Genomic DNA, 17,643 nt, shown 5'->3' with positions numbered 1-17,643 from the left:
CACCACACTCCCCCTTATTGTATAACTAGCATATAATTAGGATTTTTAATCCCGGAGAGTCAACATATCCAAATAAAAGAAATGTTCATGCTCAGAGAGAAAGGATTAGATTGTTTTTTTCATCTATTGTATATTTGTTTTAAGCAAATGCCTTACCTGAAATGTGATTGACTGTTGTTGATTCATTTAAATGCAAACCCCAGACTGTAAATGAAGATGGACGATATGATGGCTCCACAAAAGTCAAGCAAAATCATCTGGATTTCCCCCCCGATGGTTGGCTGCAGTAAACATCCTTAACTTGCCTCCTCCACGTTAGCAGGTGGGACATGGGACAAAAAAAATTAAAAACTACCACGGCTTCATCCTCCAATCGCTATACGTGTGTTTGTATGCAGGATATTTGGGCTACATTTTTGGTCATTTCTGGCTTCATTTCTAATCGTCCATCTTTATATACAGTCTATGGTGTGAACCTAGTGGCTCCTCCTCTTTGGACTTTAAGCAATTCTCAAGGGGCTAGATTCATGTTTTATATGATCTAAAGTTTATGTAACTGAGAAACAACAGATTCATCTGGTTTGCTTGTTGTTTTTAGCAAGTGACAAATTCAGGACTTAATCCAACCACAAAGCCTGATTTATCTGTAAGAGCTGAATCTCATCATGACTAACCTACCTTTTTAAACCCTGTCACCAGACAAGAACGCTTACGATAAGTAAATAATAGTATGAAGGCCACCATTAATGCAAACTGCAGCACGATGCACATCCGTCTACCACCCTGACCTCCACACCCTGGCTTTATGCCTTGCTACATAAAGAGGAAAATGACTTGCTGCATTTACGATGAACATACGTTCATAATTCCTCGGGATCCTGGGCCGGTCTGTCACACTTAATGTGCAAGCATGCATAGTGTGTAAGCAGTAGAGGACAGGATGAGGAGCGCTGCTTAAAGAGAACCAAACCTATTAAGCAGCTGCAGCAACTGGAATGTGTCAGAATGCCAACAATCAAATTACATTTTCGAACCCGTTATCTCCATCTCCTCTGAAATGTCCTTCCATATTTTACATGGCACAGACTGTTATTACGGTAGTTTGTTATAACTGTTGCCGCAGTAAAGAGAGAGTCTCCTCCGGAGGGATGCGTCTGTGAGATCTCGCAGCTTATCTCTGCTAACATTACAATAAATGAGGAAGAGTTCATTGAAACCCATGGTCCTTAATGTGCATTTGTAGTGACAGCAGGAGAAAAGTTCTAATCTAATGGTGCTGGTGAGACTTCATGAGTTTTGAGCCTTTACCACTTAGTACCTTAACTTCCACCATATCAAACGTCCTTGCTAACTAAACCCAAATTTGACGTTTGCATCAGTGAGTACTCACAAAGTGTCCTAAATGTGAATTATCGCAATTGTTCTCTCCGCACACAGACGTGTGGTCCTCATAAGGAAAGATATTACCTTTAATTCCCACAGTCTCACACACACACACCTCAGCTCAGTAGAAAAACACAATCTCTGGAAAATAATTGGCCTGACACGCAGATGCACAACAAGATGGAGAGGGTGGAAGGAACAGTGCGGTGCCGTCAATCAATCAGCGGAAAACACATAAGCTGTGTGGGAAGGACAGAGAGGTCTCGTCTGAATGAGAAAATAAAACTATTGCCAATGGCAAGGTGGCCTTATGTTATCCTAAATATGTAATGAGCTCTGACTTCTGCATCAAGCGCACAGTGTGTTTAAAGTGCATGCAGGGAAATGAGTATTATGTGGGGAAACTTGTGTCGCGCACACTGTTTGAGGCCTACCTGGAACAAAGCTCCCCTGCACCACCTCCTTGTACGCCCACCATCCTTCGTGAATCTTCGGTGTATTCGGCTGTGCTGTGAGGAGAAGAGACACAGACACATCAATCACTTGGAACTGAAATTCAGACAAGAAAGCAAAAAAAAAAAAAGAAGAAAAACAAGTTTCGAAGCTCTCCAACTAAAACAGTATTTTTTTTCCCCACCCTCATCATTTCCAGACACCCTGCTAACCTTCTCAGCGAGAGGGCTCGGCAAATGAGGTCTCCTGAGATGGCCTTGGAGCAAAGGCCTCCCATCAGAATGCAACCTCTCATTTCTGTCCAACTGAGCACGCACACACACACACACACACACACACACACACACACACACACACACACACACACACACACACACACACACACACACACACACACACACACACACACACACACACACACACACACACACACACACGGATACTCCCTCGTGATGCAATGCCTCCCGAGACATTAGCATGGAAATGCCTGCTGTCATGTGAGCTGTGGAAGAAAGTCCCTGATTAGAGCAAGGTGGTACAGTATAATTGAGGTGAGCAAAGGTCTCAATACAAAGAGAGAGTTGTGATCGAGAATTACCCAGAGCCTTCAGGATATTACTTTTTACACCTCAACTTTTTTTTTTCCCCTGTTCATTCAGCAAACACGCAAAGCGCAGCTTAATCGAGGGTCTGGAGGTTACCCAGCTTGCTTGTCTTTTTATGGAAGCCGAGGTGGCTGAACAACACAGCACCCTCCTTTCCAAACAGCCTTGCTGCAGTAACTGCTGGAGAACAGGTTCAATTTCAGAGGGGGTGGGCCAGTTGAACACGACCCAGAAAAGGCTATTTTCTCTAAGGGCAATCTTCACCGGCTGGAAAGGGAGGAAAACGGTAGTTGGCCTTTCATCGGGAAAAAAAATAACACTGTTGTCAATTCATTTCTCACAATGATAAATTGTTTCGTGAATTAACTTTAGGTAAACACCACTTTTATCCTGCATGAAACAACCCCCCCAAAAAAAGGAAGACTTAAAAACAAAAGCAGAATCACTCCAAGGTGCTTTTCTAACAATTTGTATCTCTTTTGGATGAAAGAATTTAATTCCATGTTGAAATTGCAATGTGCATTCTGATAGACACCTTGGCAATGCACAAATTAGTCAAATTCTTTGGCGTAATAATCATCATGAAAGGAGATGATAGGAGCCTCTATGTCTCCGGGGTGGGATTATTAGAAGTGTTTTTTCTCAAACCTAAAAAATGTTTCTTTCTATTTCTACAAACCCTCTTTCCTGTCTGTTCAAACACAACGTTTCTGCTTCACACCTTGACTGGGAAAGCTTGATTTAATTCCATATGGAAATCTGCCTTTACCCTGTGACGCACCAGAGTGGATTTTGAATTGAAAAGTTAAAGATAAGTTACACCAGAATTTAAAAAAACAAATCCTTTGCCCAGTAGATGAAATCGTGGTAACCAGTGAACTCAGTTTGTATTCAGAGTTATGTGTTGACCATACTTTCCATGTCCACTGAGAGTTGCATACTTGTTCTAGTCCCGGTTATGTGTACTTAAATTCCTTAAAAGATGGGTTGTACAAATGTGGGTACTATATATTGTACATGGAGCATGGGCAGTTGATGCATACTGTCAGAGAGGTTAAACATTTGGGGCTGCATGCGGACATGAGCATAATGGGGTCTGGACATAAGTGGGTTACATTTATATCACAAGGACCCTAGTGGACCCCCAGCTGAGCGCCGGACGCAGAAACTATGAATTTGACTTTAGAACTTGGTGAGCTCCGACACTAAACTTGTGCTTTCGACCAAGAGCAATATAACACCTATTAATTTAAAAAAATTAAAGTGGTACTCAACAGCAAGAAGTAATTAGTTACATTACTTGTGTCTTTTTAACAACTCCAAGGATGTTGCATCCACCCAGCGGCTCCTATATTGAACATCAATATGTGGTTTAATGAGCAATCAGTCCATGGTTTGGAGCTCATTACTGAACAGCAGAAGTTTATCTCCAGTCACTGTACACAACAGAGAGGCTTCATGACTCAGACACACTCTCCAATTTCAAATAAAGCCCAGGTCAGTTTTGAATGGATTTTTACCAGTGGCTATAGCTGTAAATACAACTTTGGGGACACTGAAATTTGTATTCTTCCTCTTTTTGTAGAAGCTAGTTAATGATCCAACTTGCAATTTCCAATATAATGGACATTTTTTAAAGTATCTAATGTGTTGTACAATTCAATTTTTTAAGCAGAGCAAGCACTGAAAGGTGATTAAAAACCTTCATTTAGTTGGGGATTTATTACTTAAACACCCCAGGTAAATCCAGATTGTTCACACTCTGTATTCTTATATAAATAAGGTGACCAGATTCTTCACCAGATTCCCTAAGGGAACTGCACGTGCACATGCATGTGCTTTTGCATGCACCACAGTTGTTTTTCATCAGGATGGGGGACAACACTTTGCACACATATACCGAGTCCACCTTTCAACACCATGGATGCCAGGCACCTTACAGAAGAAGGACTGAGCCACCAGGACACTGATTGTGGCTTCAGTGACAGCTAACTGTTAGCGTGATGTCAGGCTCTGTAAGAAAGAGCCGCCAGCAACATACAGCCTTGACAACTACACACTGATTGACTGACAGCCATTTAGACCAATCACTTGTGAATTCAGTGTAGGATGGGAGAGTTTGCCAGTGAATGTTGAAATGCCAGATCTTGAAGTGACGGCCGTATCCAGAGCTGCACAACTGAGGTAGAGATATGATAAAATGATTTTTGTCTCAGCGCATTCAAAAATTCAAAAGACAGCATTCTCCCTCATCATTATCACAGGGTGTGTACGTTTTCTTTGCACTGATGTTAACTGAAAGACAACAACACACCAGACTGTGTACTAGCTGAGGTGCGTACCACGTATTGTCATTGTAAGCTGAGTTAATCAATTTTGTTTTGGGGTTGTACCATGTTTGCTGCATCAGTCCTACTTCCTGGTTTGGCCCAAAGAGGTGGCTGCGGGTGGAGCTTGGCTAAATACAGAGGCCCACTAAATGGACCAGAACAAGAGCTGTATGCATGTAGGGGGGGATTGTGTTTCTATGTATGGGGTTGAGATTTTTGTCCCGAGGTTATTGTCTCCACATATGTCTCCCTCTTGTCTCATTTTGTTGGGTTTAAGTTAATTGAGTTCATGTCCTGATACCAGTATTGTTTGAGTAAAGTCCTGTTTGCTCTTCTATGGGCCCAGTTATCGACTAAATGTATTTATTTATTTATTTTTCTTTCCTTTGTATTCCTGCTTTGTGAAAAACTTTATTACTATTACTTAATACTTTCATTTATTCATGTATCATAAAAATGTAGTAAAATCATTGCACTTTATGTCAGTCAGGATAAGTAACTCCCATAACCATAATGTCTGCATTAAAACTGACATATTGACAATACCGGTGTTTTCCATTAAAACTACTAAGATGTAAAGAATCTGGCTTTAACCTGACACAGATTAGTATCTATTATTTTAAATAACAACCCAAACTAAATAAAGGTTTTTAACCATAGATTATAGATGGAAGATGCGTCTTCATTTCCTCCCATTATCAAGAAATGAAGCCAAAATACAAACTCTGCCATCTTGCACATTTGTCTGTGCAGTAGCAACGCAGGGAGAATAGCAATGTCCCGCTGATACACAATGTTTTCTCTTTTTTTTCAGGAGGAAAAAACTAATTTAAACCAAACTTATTGGAAAAATTAACACTTTGACTAGATTAGTGTGATAAGAACTAAATGAAATGGAAAAAAAGCATATTTCAGGAATTTTCTTTTGAATGCATTCTTTAGCCTTTGTTATTTGGTGTAGGTCCCATCTACTGTGATATTTCAGCAAAACTCCAGCCAGCCACTAAGTGGCAATGGGGGCACTTTGGCTTCACTTTTGGGGAGCAGTCATTCCCTCCATCTGGTACTTTTAAGTAATCTATACACATAATTTGCCCAATGTCCAATCCTGGACCTGGACCACCCCAACAACCAAAGTCACGCCAGCATCAAGAATCAAGAGTGACGCAGGCGTGTGAGTGCTCAGACTTTCTTTTAAATATGTCTGTTTGGATGTGTTTTTAATGTACCTTTTAAAGCACCTTTAGCACATGTAAGCAAAGACAAATTTCTTCTGAAACAAATGATGAAGTATTTTCTATTCTATTCTATTTTTAAGACCCAGCGATGTGTCAGTGTCAGTGATTGAACATTGTAGCAGCTAATTAAATACAGTGGGCTATGACAGGTGTGATAAGTGTGACAGGTAAGATAAAAATACCTAATAGCATTCAGTACACACTGAGATGTTGGTTCACCACTTCATCAACCTCAGAGCATTTTCACCATGTTTTATGAGATAGAAGCTGAGAACTGAGAAGAAATAATGAGCGGTCAGACAGAACAATAGCGTAGAAGAGTGTTGCCCTGTGTGTTTGTGTACAGGAGAGGGAGTGGTAGTGTGTGTAAGTGAGAGCCCTTGGGATCCGAGCTACTGTAAGTAATAATATAAAGGAGATTTGGAGTTCTGGGACATGATCCTCTTACGAGCTACTGACAATAACAACACAGATTCAGTTGTCTCGCTCTCTTAGTCACATGCTGCACATGTGCACTGTAATGGAGGGAGGCTGTAATAACACAGCTGCTGTCCCAGACAAAAAAAAAGAATAACCCCCTGTATAGATTGCGAGGCCCACTCCCTGTGAGAAAGCTGAGCTGGTACAGCAACCACAGAGCACAAACAATTACAACTTTATATAGAAAAGTGATTGATTCCACTGTGAAAATATATGAATTACCCATTCAAGATGAAGGGAATAAGAAAGAAAATAATGCAAAATATAGTGTGGCCAATTAAAAAGGAGAGCATTGCTATAATTGAGGGTTGTATCAATCTTTGTGAGGGTGTAGGCCCATATCTGTTTCAGTTTTTAACCAAATGATTATGGTCACTTATTAATTTGACACATGTCTGCCTCTATGAATTCAATAAATACATTTGCATTTGAATCATGCAAATGGTCAATTAAAAGTGTCATCTTAATTAATTCATGGTGTCTAATTAATTGTGATTCTCTCTTTTTGTTTTCCATCATTTATGGAAATATAAATGTTCTCCATTGTAAGATGTGTTCTCTTTCTATTTCCTTCCCTTTTACATTGTTCTATTCTATATTTAATTATGTGTATGTCTGTTAGTTTGGGGGCAGCTGCACTTTGCAATAATGCAATTGTAATGCATATATTGCATTATATGTTGCTTTGCAATCAATTTAATCATGAAACATTTGTTTATTTCATCATAAATTGTCACATTATAAATTTGCCTACTGGTTCTGATGGTCAGCGTAGTGCAGAAATAATTTTTCAAAAATAATTGTTCAATAAAATCGTTTACATTTTTACCCAAGAAATTACCAAAAGTTCCAATTTAATTTCTTTTTTTTTTAAATCAAATTACAATTTTTCATCTGCAGAAACAGACACTGCCATTCTATGGGATGAGTGAGCGGCCTGCAACAACAAACTGTAGAAGGTTTACAGTGCAGTTGATTTAACAACTATGTTCGTCACACCGCAGCAGAAATAAAAATGTGTTACAAAATAATACAAGAGTCTCTGATTTGAGAGAGAGGCTGTGGATAATTTTACACATGGGTGGCACAGCAACAGGGTGTCATTAATTATTTAAATCTCCATGCACAGCCACAGGATAAGTCAGGAAACAACCGTGAATAATGCTCAGTGATTCATTTTACACCTGCTATTAAAACGAGTGTCCACATTTAGATATAGATCTGATCGCTCTGTCACCTTCCCCTCGCGTCTGCGCAGGTCCAAAAGACAACGAAATGAAAAGGGACAGATGAAAAATAAAACTAAAAAGATGGCAGCCATCTGTGAAGCTTTGTTATTGTGTGTTCGTGCTTTTCGTTTTGGTCTTGTCTTCGCTCCATCCACGGGTGTTTTCGAAAATGGAGACAGCTCTGTGTGTTTCCTGGCTAATGGCTGCTCGCTGCCTAGCTGCTGCTAACTCACTGGTTTGGAACAGTCGCATGTGATTATTATTTCCACCCATAAACTTACAACTCATAAAAGCATATCCAATAAGTTCTAATAGCACAGCATCATTCATCAACTTACCCATAATTAAGAATCTGCTCAGAGCTCATGCCTACAGCAAAAGGCGAAAAGGTTGGGCCACACAAAGTCTGCATAAATCCAGTAGGACAGACTCACACCTATACAAACCCTCACAAACCCTGCTTACATTACACAGCCAGCATACCGGAGACACCTTTATTAATGTTGTAAATCATCACGAGACACCAGGATTTCAAGTTAACCAAACTTCCCTTTTATCTAAATCATATTTTGTGTTTGTTTGTTTAAAGATACAAAGGTTGCTTCAGATCCCATCCACTCTCCCTCTCGTGCTGCGTTTAAAATGGATGAGAGGAGCTCAGGCAATTATTACTGACTCAAATGACTGACCTAGTATTGCTTTTATTAATAATGTATTCAGCCTCTCTTCCATGTTGCACCTAGCTATAACAGAGCCTTCCGTGCTACTTAGTCCATCCAGTTAAATTAAACTTAATTTTTCATGATCCTTTTTTTAAAATGAATCAAATTATTCATTTATTTGTTAATCCAAAAGAAAAGTCTATACTGGAACATTCCAACCTCCGTGTTTACCATGCGAAAGCGTTATATCACATATAATCCTGCCATTGCCGCAGGAGGAAGCGGTAGCAACTTCTAGCCAATAGATGAGACATAATCACTTCCTGTGGTTCATCAAAACAAAGAGACAGAGACTGAGGAGCCAAGCTGATCCTGGTCCCACAACACACTTCCTGACATCAGCAGAAAGGAAATGCCTCCGATCTATAATGGGAAATGCAGACGAGACGCGGCAGGAGGTGGGATGGAGAAGTGGGTTGATGGATCACCATTTCCTATTCTATAGGGTCCCAGATAAACAGTGGAGGCAAGGTAAATACAAATACATGACATTTAAACTATCAATTAACTACTGTGTCAGGTGAGTGTATGCTACGTCCTGATAAGGGGAGTGATTTCCTACGCTTGAAACGCTGAAAAGAAATGCAAAGGCCGTATAAAAGAGACGTGTGATAACTATCAGCACCTAAAGGACGACTCAGTGCGAGTCACATGAAGGGTGCAGGCCCGGAGGGACCGGTGCAAGGCTGCCAGTTTGAAAAATGGGAAGGTGCATTGGCTGAACTTTATCTGGCTATCTAGTAGGAATCGACCCCCGTGTGTCCCTGTGTGAGAAAAACAGTTCACTAATAAACAACGCAGAAAAGCGAGGGTGACATGAGCTGTGTGCATGAAGCTGCAGACCAACACACAGCAGCTGGATGGATTAGACTTTGTTGGCGATGATGCTTCATTCTCTGAATTTATCTCTGGGTCGTCTGATGCACCTCTGTACCCTCCACTTTAGTCAATGCCCGGAATATTAAATTGTCGAAATTCAATTTTAAGCTCTTTTTATTTTTATTTTCTCGCCAGCCTCTTTATTCAAGAGCGTGACATCTTTCAGAGGCCTTTGAATGACATAAAAAAATAGTGGCGCTTTTTCTTAGCAAACACAGACAAGGAGTCAAGATGTCTGTAGTGAAAATCGATTATATCAATTCTGGAGAAATAAAGACCAATTTCATGGCTTGAGAATGACATTTTGTATTGAATTGTGTTGTTGCTATTTTGTCACTTTGTGTTCAAATGCACACAAGGTACCGGGGTGGTCAGGTTAGGGATGGGGAATGGAACATTTTGACATGCACTCAAGTAGCATGGTAACATCAAGTTGGATGGTTGGTTATTTAGAAAACAGTTTTCAGATTGGTTGGTATATCATGGGGGTTGGGAAAGGCAGTTGGGATACGTCTGTTACTCAGGCTTTACCACACATTTGTAAATCTTGCTTGCAAGCATTTTATACTGTGCTTTTTAAATGCAGCAGGTCGGTCTCCCTGGTCCTTATTTTGAGCCAAGCTTGGCACATTTGTCAGAGTAATTGGATTGCTGGCACCATGAGAGGAAAGGTTGTGTCTGTATTTCACCAATGGTCGACTTTCCAGATGCAGATGCAGATAGATTTGTCTTTTCGGGTCAATTTCCATTTTCTGTCCGAGTTGATTCAATTATTTTTGACGCCTCCAGAAGGACCGATATTCACTTCCACCCCCCTCCCCTCCCCTGCACTGCTGTCACAGAAATTCTCCCTGTGTGAAGTCTGTCATGCACTACGAGCTTGAGCTTGTAAACCCTTTAGATGTACGCATGGCCATGAAAACATGTTCCTCCAGCAGAAATCGAACTGTGCTAACCAAGCAAAGCATAAAAACACTTTGTCCATACTGGCAGAGATGGTAATGGCACATTGGCTGATCATCAGCTTGCCAGAGGTACTATGTTCATTTAATGAGACATTTGTAGAGCTAGTCTCAGCAGGCACTGTATGGTGTATCTTATTAACTGCTGAGATGTGAACGTTGGATCGGCGACATAACAATGGCCAATTAACACTTAGAGAACTAATGAGAGCAATCAGTTTCATGTGTTAAACCTTGCTTTGTTTTCTCTGTAACATCTCCGTTCTGTGCAGGTCTTAACTCTATCGAAAAACAAATTCACAGGTCGACTCAGCAGATGACAATCTGTTCCTCAGGGCAATTGAATCGGAGAACTTACTTTTAACGATCTAAGTTCGTGGTCTAAAGTGGAAAGTGGAAGAGCATTTAGGACATGTCCTAAACCACTGTGGGTAGTTTAATGGTGGACAGCAGTCGTCACTGGAACAGGGACAAAAGGTATAAACAGATTCTGAATGTGAATTTGCAGAATCTAGCGAGGGACATGAGTTTGGGACTGGAAGCCTTCTGGTTTCTAGTTTGACCGATCACGTTTGACCAGGCTTTGGTTACCCGCAGTTAAACGGTCCGTGTGGAGAGCAAAATGCATTAGCTTGGCCTCGACTTCTGTGATTAAAAAAAAGCTAGTCGGACTGAAAAAAGTGTACAGCAAATGGAAGAGAGCCTTTGCCCAGATATCCTCTGTCTACACTGGAAGCCCCATAATATTGGCCATTGGCCCCAGAGGCTAATTTGACATTAGATGATAACTAAAGATTGGAGAGATTGGTAATGTGCAAACAATGGGCCTGATCACCCCTCCCCCCCCTCCTCCTGACTTCTCTCTTAAAGACTCCTCTCAGAAGTTCTTTCAGCTAACCTTGATTTAACGATAATCCAGTTTAATCGATGATACTCGTGTATCATCATCTCGCCTACATGGAACTGATACTGGACAGTTACATTTCCCGAAAACAACTACTCAACTTAAATAAGGGAAAAATATGACAAATTCAACTTCAATGTATTTGAGTTTACAGCCAATATCCCCAATATCATATTTATTTAAGACTTCACCTGATTGGTCGTCCTTCCTTTCTACTTCTTCACTTCCTACTTTTACTCCATCTTACATTTTTCATGGTTTATTTTCATTTAATTCCTCTCTTGTTGCTTTGCCTCATCCTTCTTTATGTCTTTGTCCTCCCATTTCTCTTTATTTTCCTTTATGCTTCATTTATCACCTTCCTCCTTCTCCCTGTCGTCCAAGTTGCAGCAAATACGTCAAAATCCCCCTTTTTCTCACCGTTCCATTTTATGCCTCCCTTTGGTTCATCCTACATCCATTTCTTTCTGTCTCCCCTGCTGCGCTCCTTCTTCTTTGTTTCCTTTCCTCCCCTTTTTTCTTTAATTTTGTCCCTTTCCTCTTTTTCTTCTTCTATTTTTCTTCTAGTTTTCTCCCTTTTTCTCCCTTTTCCTCTGCAATCCCTTGTCCTTCCTTATTGACTTCACTTGTTTACTTGTTTTGCTTATTCCCTTTTCTTTCCCTTAATTCCTCTTTTCCTTCTGCATCTCCAACAATGTATAACTTGCTTTATTTTCTTAATTTTCTTGTGCCTTTCCTCAATTAAATATTTTAAAAGTTGGAAACTCTCTCATATTTTACTACTTATCGCAGGGCAGTCCTTTGAAGGCGAGTATTTTCCCTTTTACTGCTGTGAAGAATGTGAGCACTTCTTTTTCTGCTGACAGTCAATCCATCAAGGCTGGAGTCTGCCCTCCGCCTCCCGAGTAGCACACAGCCTTAAATGATTTGACAGAACCAGCCAAACCAATTCCGGACTACAAGTCCCACTAAAACAAACTTTGCACCACTGTAACCCCCTGTTGTTCCAAACAATGCCACGCTTTGCTGTAGTATTGTTTTGAAAAAAGAAAGGTTCTGTTAAAGCTGTATGACGGATCCGTTTGGCCACAGCCTCTTACTGACCTGAATCCTATTTAGCACAGCCCCGGCCTATTTCATCCTCATACTTGGGAGTCTGGCGGCGTTCAGCCAGCACCCACTAAACCTTCCCATAAAGCCAGAAGAGTGAGACTCAGTAAATAAACAGTTCATTTTCATATAATATCCAAACTCTTCCATTAATATTCATTGAAGGGCACAAGCAATCCTGAAGCCCAGCCATGCAGAAAGAGAGAGAGAGAGAGAGAGAGAGAGAGAGAGAGAGAGAGGGAAGGACGGAGGGGAGTGACAGGGTCCAGACAGTTACTGGACAGACTCAGATAGAGGGAGAAAAGGGGAAAAAAGAGAAAAGTAAGGACGGCGGACTGGAAAAGACACAGAGACAAAACTGCGCGTGGTGACGTGCGTCCATTAATGAAACTTGACCTTGCCAACAGCTGTGCTTACTGACTTACGAGACAATTATGTCTCACCAAGCTCCTGTTGCTGCCTGTATTTAATAGCCCCAGCTGTGTGTGTGTGGTCTAGGTGTTCCTCACATTGTGGGGACCAAAATCTCTGAACACATTAGCAAAAATGTGGAGCTGCCTTCCTCACTGGGACAAAAAGCAAGTCCAATGACCTAAATTATTTTGTGTGTGTGTGTGTGTTTGTGTGTCCAGGCAAAGTTACCGCTGCGAAAGATCTGGGCCTTGAAGACAAATCAAGCCGTACCAATTAGTGTCCTATCTACAATACCGTCTGCAATCGGCTTCATGTGCTGGCTCCGAAGCTCCCAGACACTCGTGCTGATTTCATGCACTGAAATCCGGACAATCTCCTGAAATTCTCCAGAGGGGCTGTATGTGAGAACATGGGTTGCTGCGGACATTCTCTGGAGTTTCTCCTGCCAGCCCACTGGTAGAAACTCTGGATAATGTCCAATAGACTTTGCAGCAGGAGTTTATCCTGAGGATTCACTGCGAGCACATGGTCGCTTTGATGATGTTTCTAAGTCACGACCGACGCCAAATATGTAAAAGACACCGAGGAAGCTGTCAACTTAACGATCACAAGATTCGAGAGCTGTTGGTGATGAGGGCAGACGACGTGTCAATGTCTCCGCAGCGGAATTCAAACGCTGCGTCCTGCCTCCGCCCGCTGTGCCATCCCTCACCTGAATGCTCCACAGAGCTCTGTGTTTAAAAGGTTCACCTGAATAAATCAATGCCATAGATTACACTTGTCCTTTGGAGACCTTTCATAGAAAAAAGGCTATGAAAGGCAGTTTCTATCAATAGATAGTATCCTGTAAATTTGCACATCCATTTTGACCAGTTAACCAAAATTAACTTATTATTTTATACCTCAAGGTTGTATATTATAATTCATCATGTATCCCTACTCTGCTAAAGGTCTATCTTCTATTGATAAAAATGCAACTTAAATCCTGCTTTTGGCTTAACCACACCAAATGAGTTACATTGCAGTCATAGCTGCACACACAGTTTTTGATCACAGCACTCTTTGCTTATCAATACTGATATTATTCAATTTTAGCCACTATAGGGAAAATAATAAATGAGTCAAGTCAATTTAGCCGTGGCTATCTCCCCAGCTAGCTGTGCCTTGATAAACTGGGGCTATCTTGTTTAAACTGTCTGATTGGCTATTTCTTTATGACAATGTGTGGCAGTGCTTTGGCTCAGTTTTTGGTTCAGTTCTGTATTAAAGGTAAATATTCTGTTTTTATGGAATTTACAAATTTTCTATAGCATGGATTAGATAGCAGTGTTTACACAGTAAAACAAATGTCAGGAAAGCAGATTAAGGTCCTAATTTAACTCTAACTGGGACGAGCCCCGGTAGATGAAACTATGATACATGTCCTTTCTGAATGTCTTGCAGCTGAGATAATAAAACTTTTCGGTGCTGAGAGGTGCGATGTATCTGACCTACGCTTCCAAGACACAGCTGTGGCTTTGCTGTTTTATAGACTGCATAAAACAAAGGGCATGATATATCAGGTCGTATTAAAGCAGGTCGGAAGCCTGAAGTTCAGCTTAATGCATGATGTCATTGTTTTTCACACACACACACACACGCACTTCTCTCCATGAATATCTTGCTTTATGCAGTCTTGCTCATTAAATGAGACACAGGTTCAGTTACAGCCAATATCAATTCGAATATTGCCCATGTGGGGCGGCACTGTGGTGCTGTGGTTAGCACAGCCGCCTCACAAGGTTCCCGGTTGGAATCCCAGCCGGCTTCTTCCTGTTTGGAGTTTGCGAGTTCTCCCAGTGTTTGCGTGGGTTTTCCCTGGGTACTCCTGCTTCCTCCCACGGTCCGCTGACATGCAGAGTTGGGATTAGATTAATTGGGGACTGTAAATTGACTGAAGGTGTGAATGTGAGTGTCTCTATATGTCAGCCCCTGTGATAAACTGGCGACTTGTCCAGGGTAGTACCCCGCCTCTCACCCAATGTCATCCGAGATTGGCACTCAAAGGACAAGCTGTGTGGATAATGGATGGATGGATATTGCGGTAATGGCTTTAAAGAAAAGTACCTTACATGTAGGTGTATAATGTTCTGGTGATAATCAAGAGTCGGGCTGCAAAAAAAATGCCACATCCAACAGTTCCTTTAATGCAACTCAGTCGTGACTTTCATCAGACCCTCTTTGCCTGGTGAGTGCCCCTGTCTTTCAAACTCCATGACTCGGTTTCACAACAAAAGGTTTCTGTTAACACGCCTGAGGCAACGCAACCCTGATGGCATCATAATGGCTGATTTCTCAGACTAACAAAGTTTGTCAAGAGTCAAAGAAGACATTATGCAAATGTGGCAAGCGTGTGAACTCCCCGAACGCGAGTAGAAAATGTAAGAAAAGAAAAATGACGAACAAAATAAGGGAACACGGATGCTCCCCGTGCTTTGGCGCAGCATCCCTGCTCCCTCACATTAGACACCACACCCATACGCTACTAGACGGTGCACGTAAAAACATCCCAACTGGCTACTGGGATCATTCAAAATGCAGCGCATGTACTGTCCCCCGGGTGAAGCTGCACAACACGAAAGGAACTGACTTCCACTCAAAATGCAAACTACGTTCGTGTGACTTTTTTTTTTTTTTGTTCTGCCCGAGGCTCAGTCTGAACTGCTAATTTCACTCGTGCCGTCGTGAAATTTATTTTGAAGATAAGCAGGCTTAAAGAGTGCTGTGTTTGTGGCCAGGTTTGCTTTTGATTGACAGCTCTCTCAGACTTCAAAACTGAGAGGGCGCTCCCCGACTCTCTTTGCCCAAGTTTTCTGGCTCCGGAAAACAAACACCGACAAAATAGCTAGCTGCACACGGCACCAACCTAAATCCAGCCTTCAACGCGTCCCTGCGAGTGATGTTCCCGACAGCGTCCTTGTTTTTCTACACATGCCAAAAATGCACTGAAAGTATGTTTTGTGGAAGATGAACACACAGATCATCATTATTTAGGGATTGCATACCGCAGCATAAATCGCGATAACAGAGAACCCTTAACACACTCCAGTATCAGCTAGGACATCAGAGGACAACTGATTAAAAGGACAGGTGCTTTTCTATGCTCCCTCTCCAGATGGTGTCAGAGGTGTGTTGTTGAAAGTCGGCTGCGTGCGAAGGGATCAATGACGGCGACGTATCTGACTGCCAAGAACACGGTCTCTCTTCCTCCGCTCCGTCCCACTTCTCATCTCTAAAACTTTGTCACTTTCCTCCACTGGGAACAGAAAAGGGGTAGAAATCATTTATTTTGTTTGTGCTCACAGAGGAGAGGTGAGGCGGGGGGAAAAAACGGTAGCACCCCGTCAATAATTGATGAGGTTTAAAGAAGGCGAGTACCTCGGTCCTCCCCGGCCTTTGGATCCTATCGGGCGAAAAAACCAAAAAACCCTGTTTACCTGTAACAGTGGCCAGACACTGACTGGAGAGTGCACTTACTCCAGTGTGTAACCACTCTCCCACCGTCGGCTCTGTCTATGCCCACGCTGTACATAGAGCCAAGATTAGCTCCTGGGAAGAGTCTGCTGCAGTGTCCTCTCAGTTAACCACACTCAGTCATTCAACCATTATTTATCACAGACCAGGGTCATAAACTTAAAATGCACCTAAACTCACTTCTTTCTTTATATATATATATATATATAAACAGGAAACACTCAATTTGACCGATCCAGCGTGTTCCCCGCCTCTGGCCCAATGTCAGCTGGGATTCGCTCCAGCTCCTCCTGCTCCGCTCCAAATAAAGGATGGAGAAAACCATCACTTGGGATGTGTAGTAAGAACATGTACCTCTTTAATGAAGACAAAATAATTGCACAATATTAAACAGTCCAGAGCCTGTCTGTGCCTAGGTATTATTATTATAGCCGATAATGCTCATGCTAACTTTACACTCTTCGCCATCTTCAAGAAAACACCTTCAGGAACCGACTACATCAGACATTAGGTGAATTAACTCCTGTCCATAACAAAGTATGTCTTTTTTTTTATAGATGGGATATATAGGCCGTAAGACTGTACTTAGAGATATACAACATGATAGATTCCAAAGCTATCCCTATACCTGCCTCATCCATGTTGGTGGATTGGACATGGTTCAGACTAAAAAGTCAAAGAACATGACAAAAAAATGTGTTAAAGATGTTTTGGGTCATTTTTGGCAGTTGTTCTCACAGTCATGTATGTTCAAATGCTGGGTTAGGGTTAGGTGTTCAGACTGTCTCACGATTGGTCAAGCAAATCTGTCGGCTGGATCACATGGCTCCACACCATGATCACTACTGTGCAGACTCTTTATCAAAAATATTACGGATTCATTTTTGTTCAGTGGGAGAAAGTGGAGACACGTCGTCCATGTTTATGTACACTCTATGTTTAGGGCTTGTATCTGGAGTGGGCTAGGCTAGGATGGGGGAAGCAGGACTAATAATGCCCTCTACTCGCAGCATTAATAAGTCAATCTGCCAACATCGTGTGAAGGCATCATCCCATTTTCTGGCATTTCATTTCTACTAGTGTTTATAATTTGGTGAATGGTAACAATCGTCCTACATTAATCCTGTCGACCCCATAACCTTGGATGAACACAAAATCACCTGGATTACTTTAAATAGTTTAAATTTAATGTTCATGATCATTTCTAAGCCCTTTAAAATATCAAATTTGTGGGCATTTATTTGTTTGTCACTTATTATCTCAAGTGCATTCACACACTGACTAGAACTTGAACCGTCACTTTAACTCAGGGCCGATGTCAGGGTTTTAAGATTTGCATGTCCGCTGTGTTAAACTCTCTTTGCAGAACATTGGCTGCAAACGAATCCAGAAGGACTGGTAACATGGCAAAACAATCAGTG

The 17,643-nt window shown here is 41.6% G+C and overlaps 1 protein-coding gene across 1 annotated transcript in view; it reads right to left on the bottom strand.

The window, feature by feature from the left end:
- ca10a (carbonic anhydrase Xa) overlaps window positions 1-17,643 on the bottom strand; it is a 242,363-nt gene that overhangs the window by 209,774 nt on the left and 14,946 nt on the right. Inside the window, exon 2 of the mRNA XM_035144864.2 lies at window positions 1,818-1,892. Coding sequence (XP_035000755.1) covers window positions 1,818-1,892 — 75 coding nt within the window. The remainder of the gene's footprint in view (window positions 1-1,817; window positions 1,893-17,643) is intronic.

The sequence above is a fragment of the Hippoglossus stenolepis genome, chromosome 21, assembly GCF_022539355.2.
Source record: "Hippoglossus stenolepis isolate QCI-W04-F060 chromosome 21, HSTE1.2, whole genome shotgun sequence".
Taxonomy (NCBI): domain Eukaryota; kingdom Metazoa; phylum Chordata; class Actinopteri; order Pleuronectiformes; family Pleuronectidae; genus Hippoglossus; species Hippoglossus stenolepis.
This window is presented reverse-complemented; position numbering and strand designations above follow the sequence as displayed.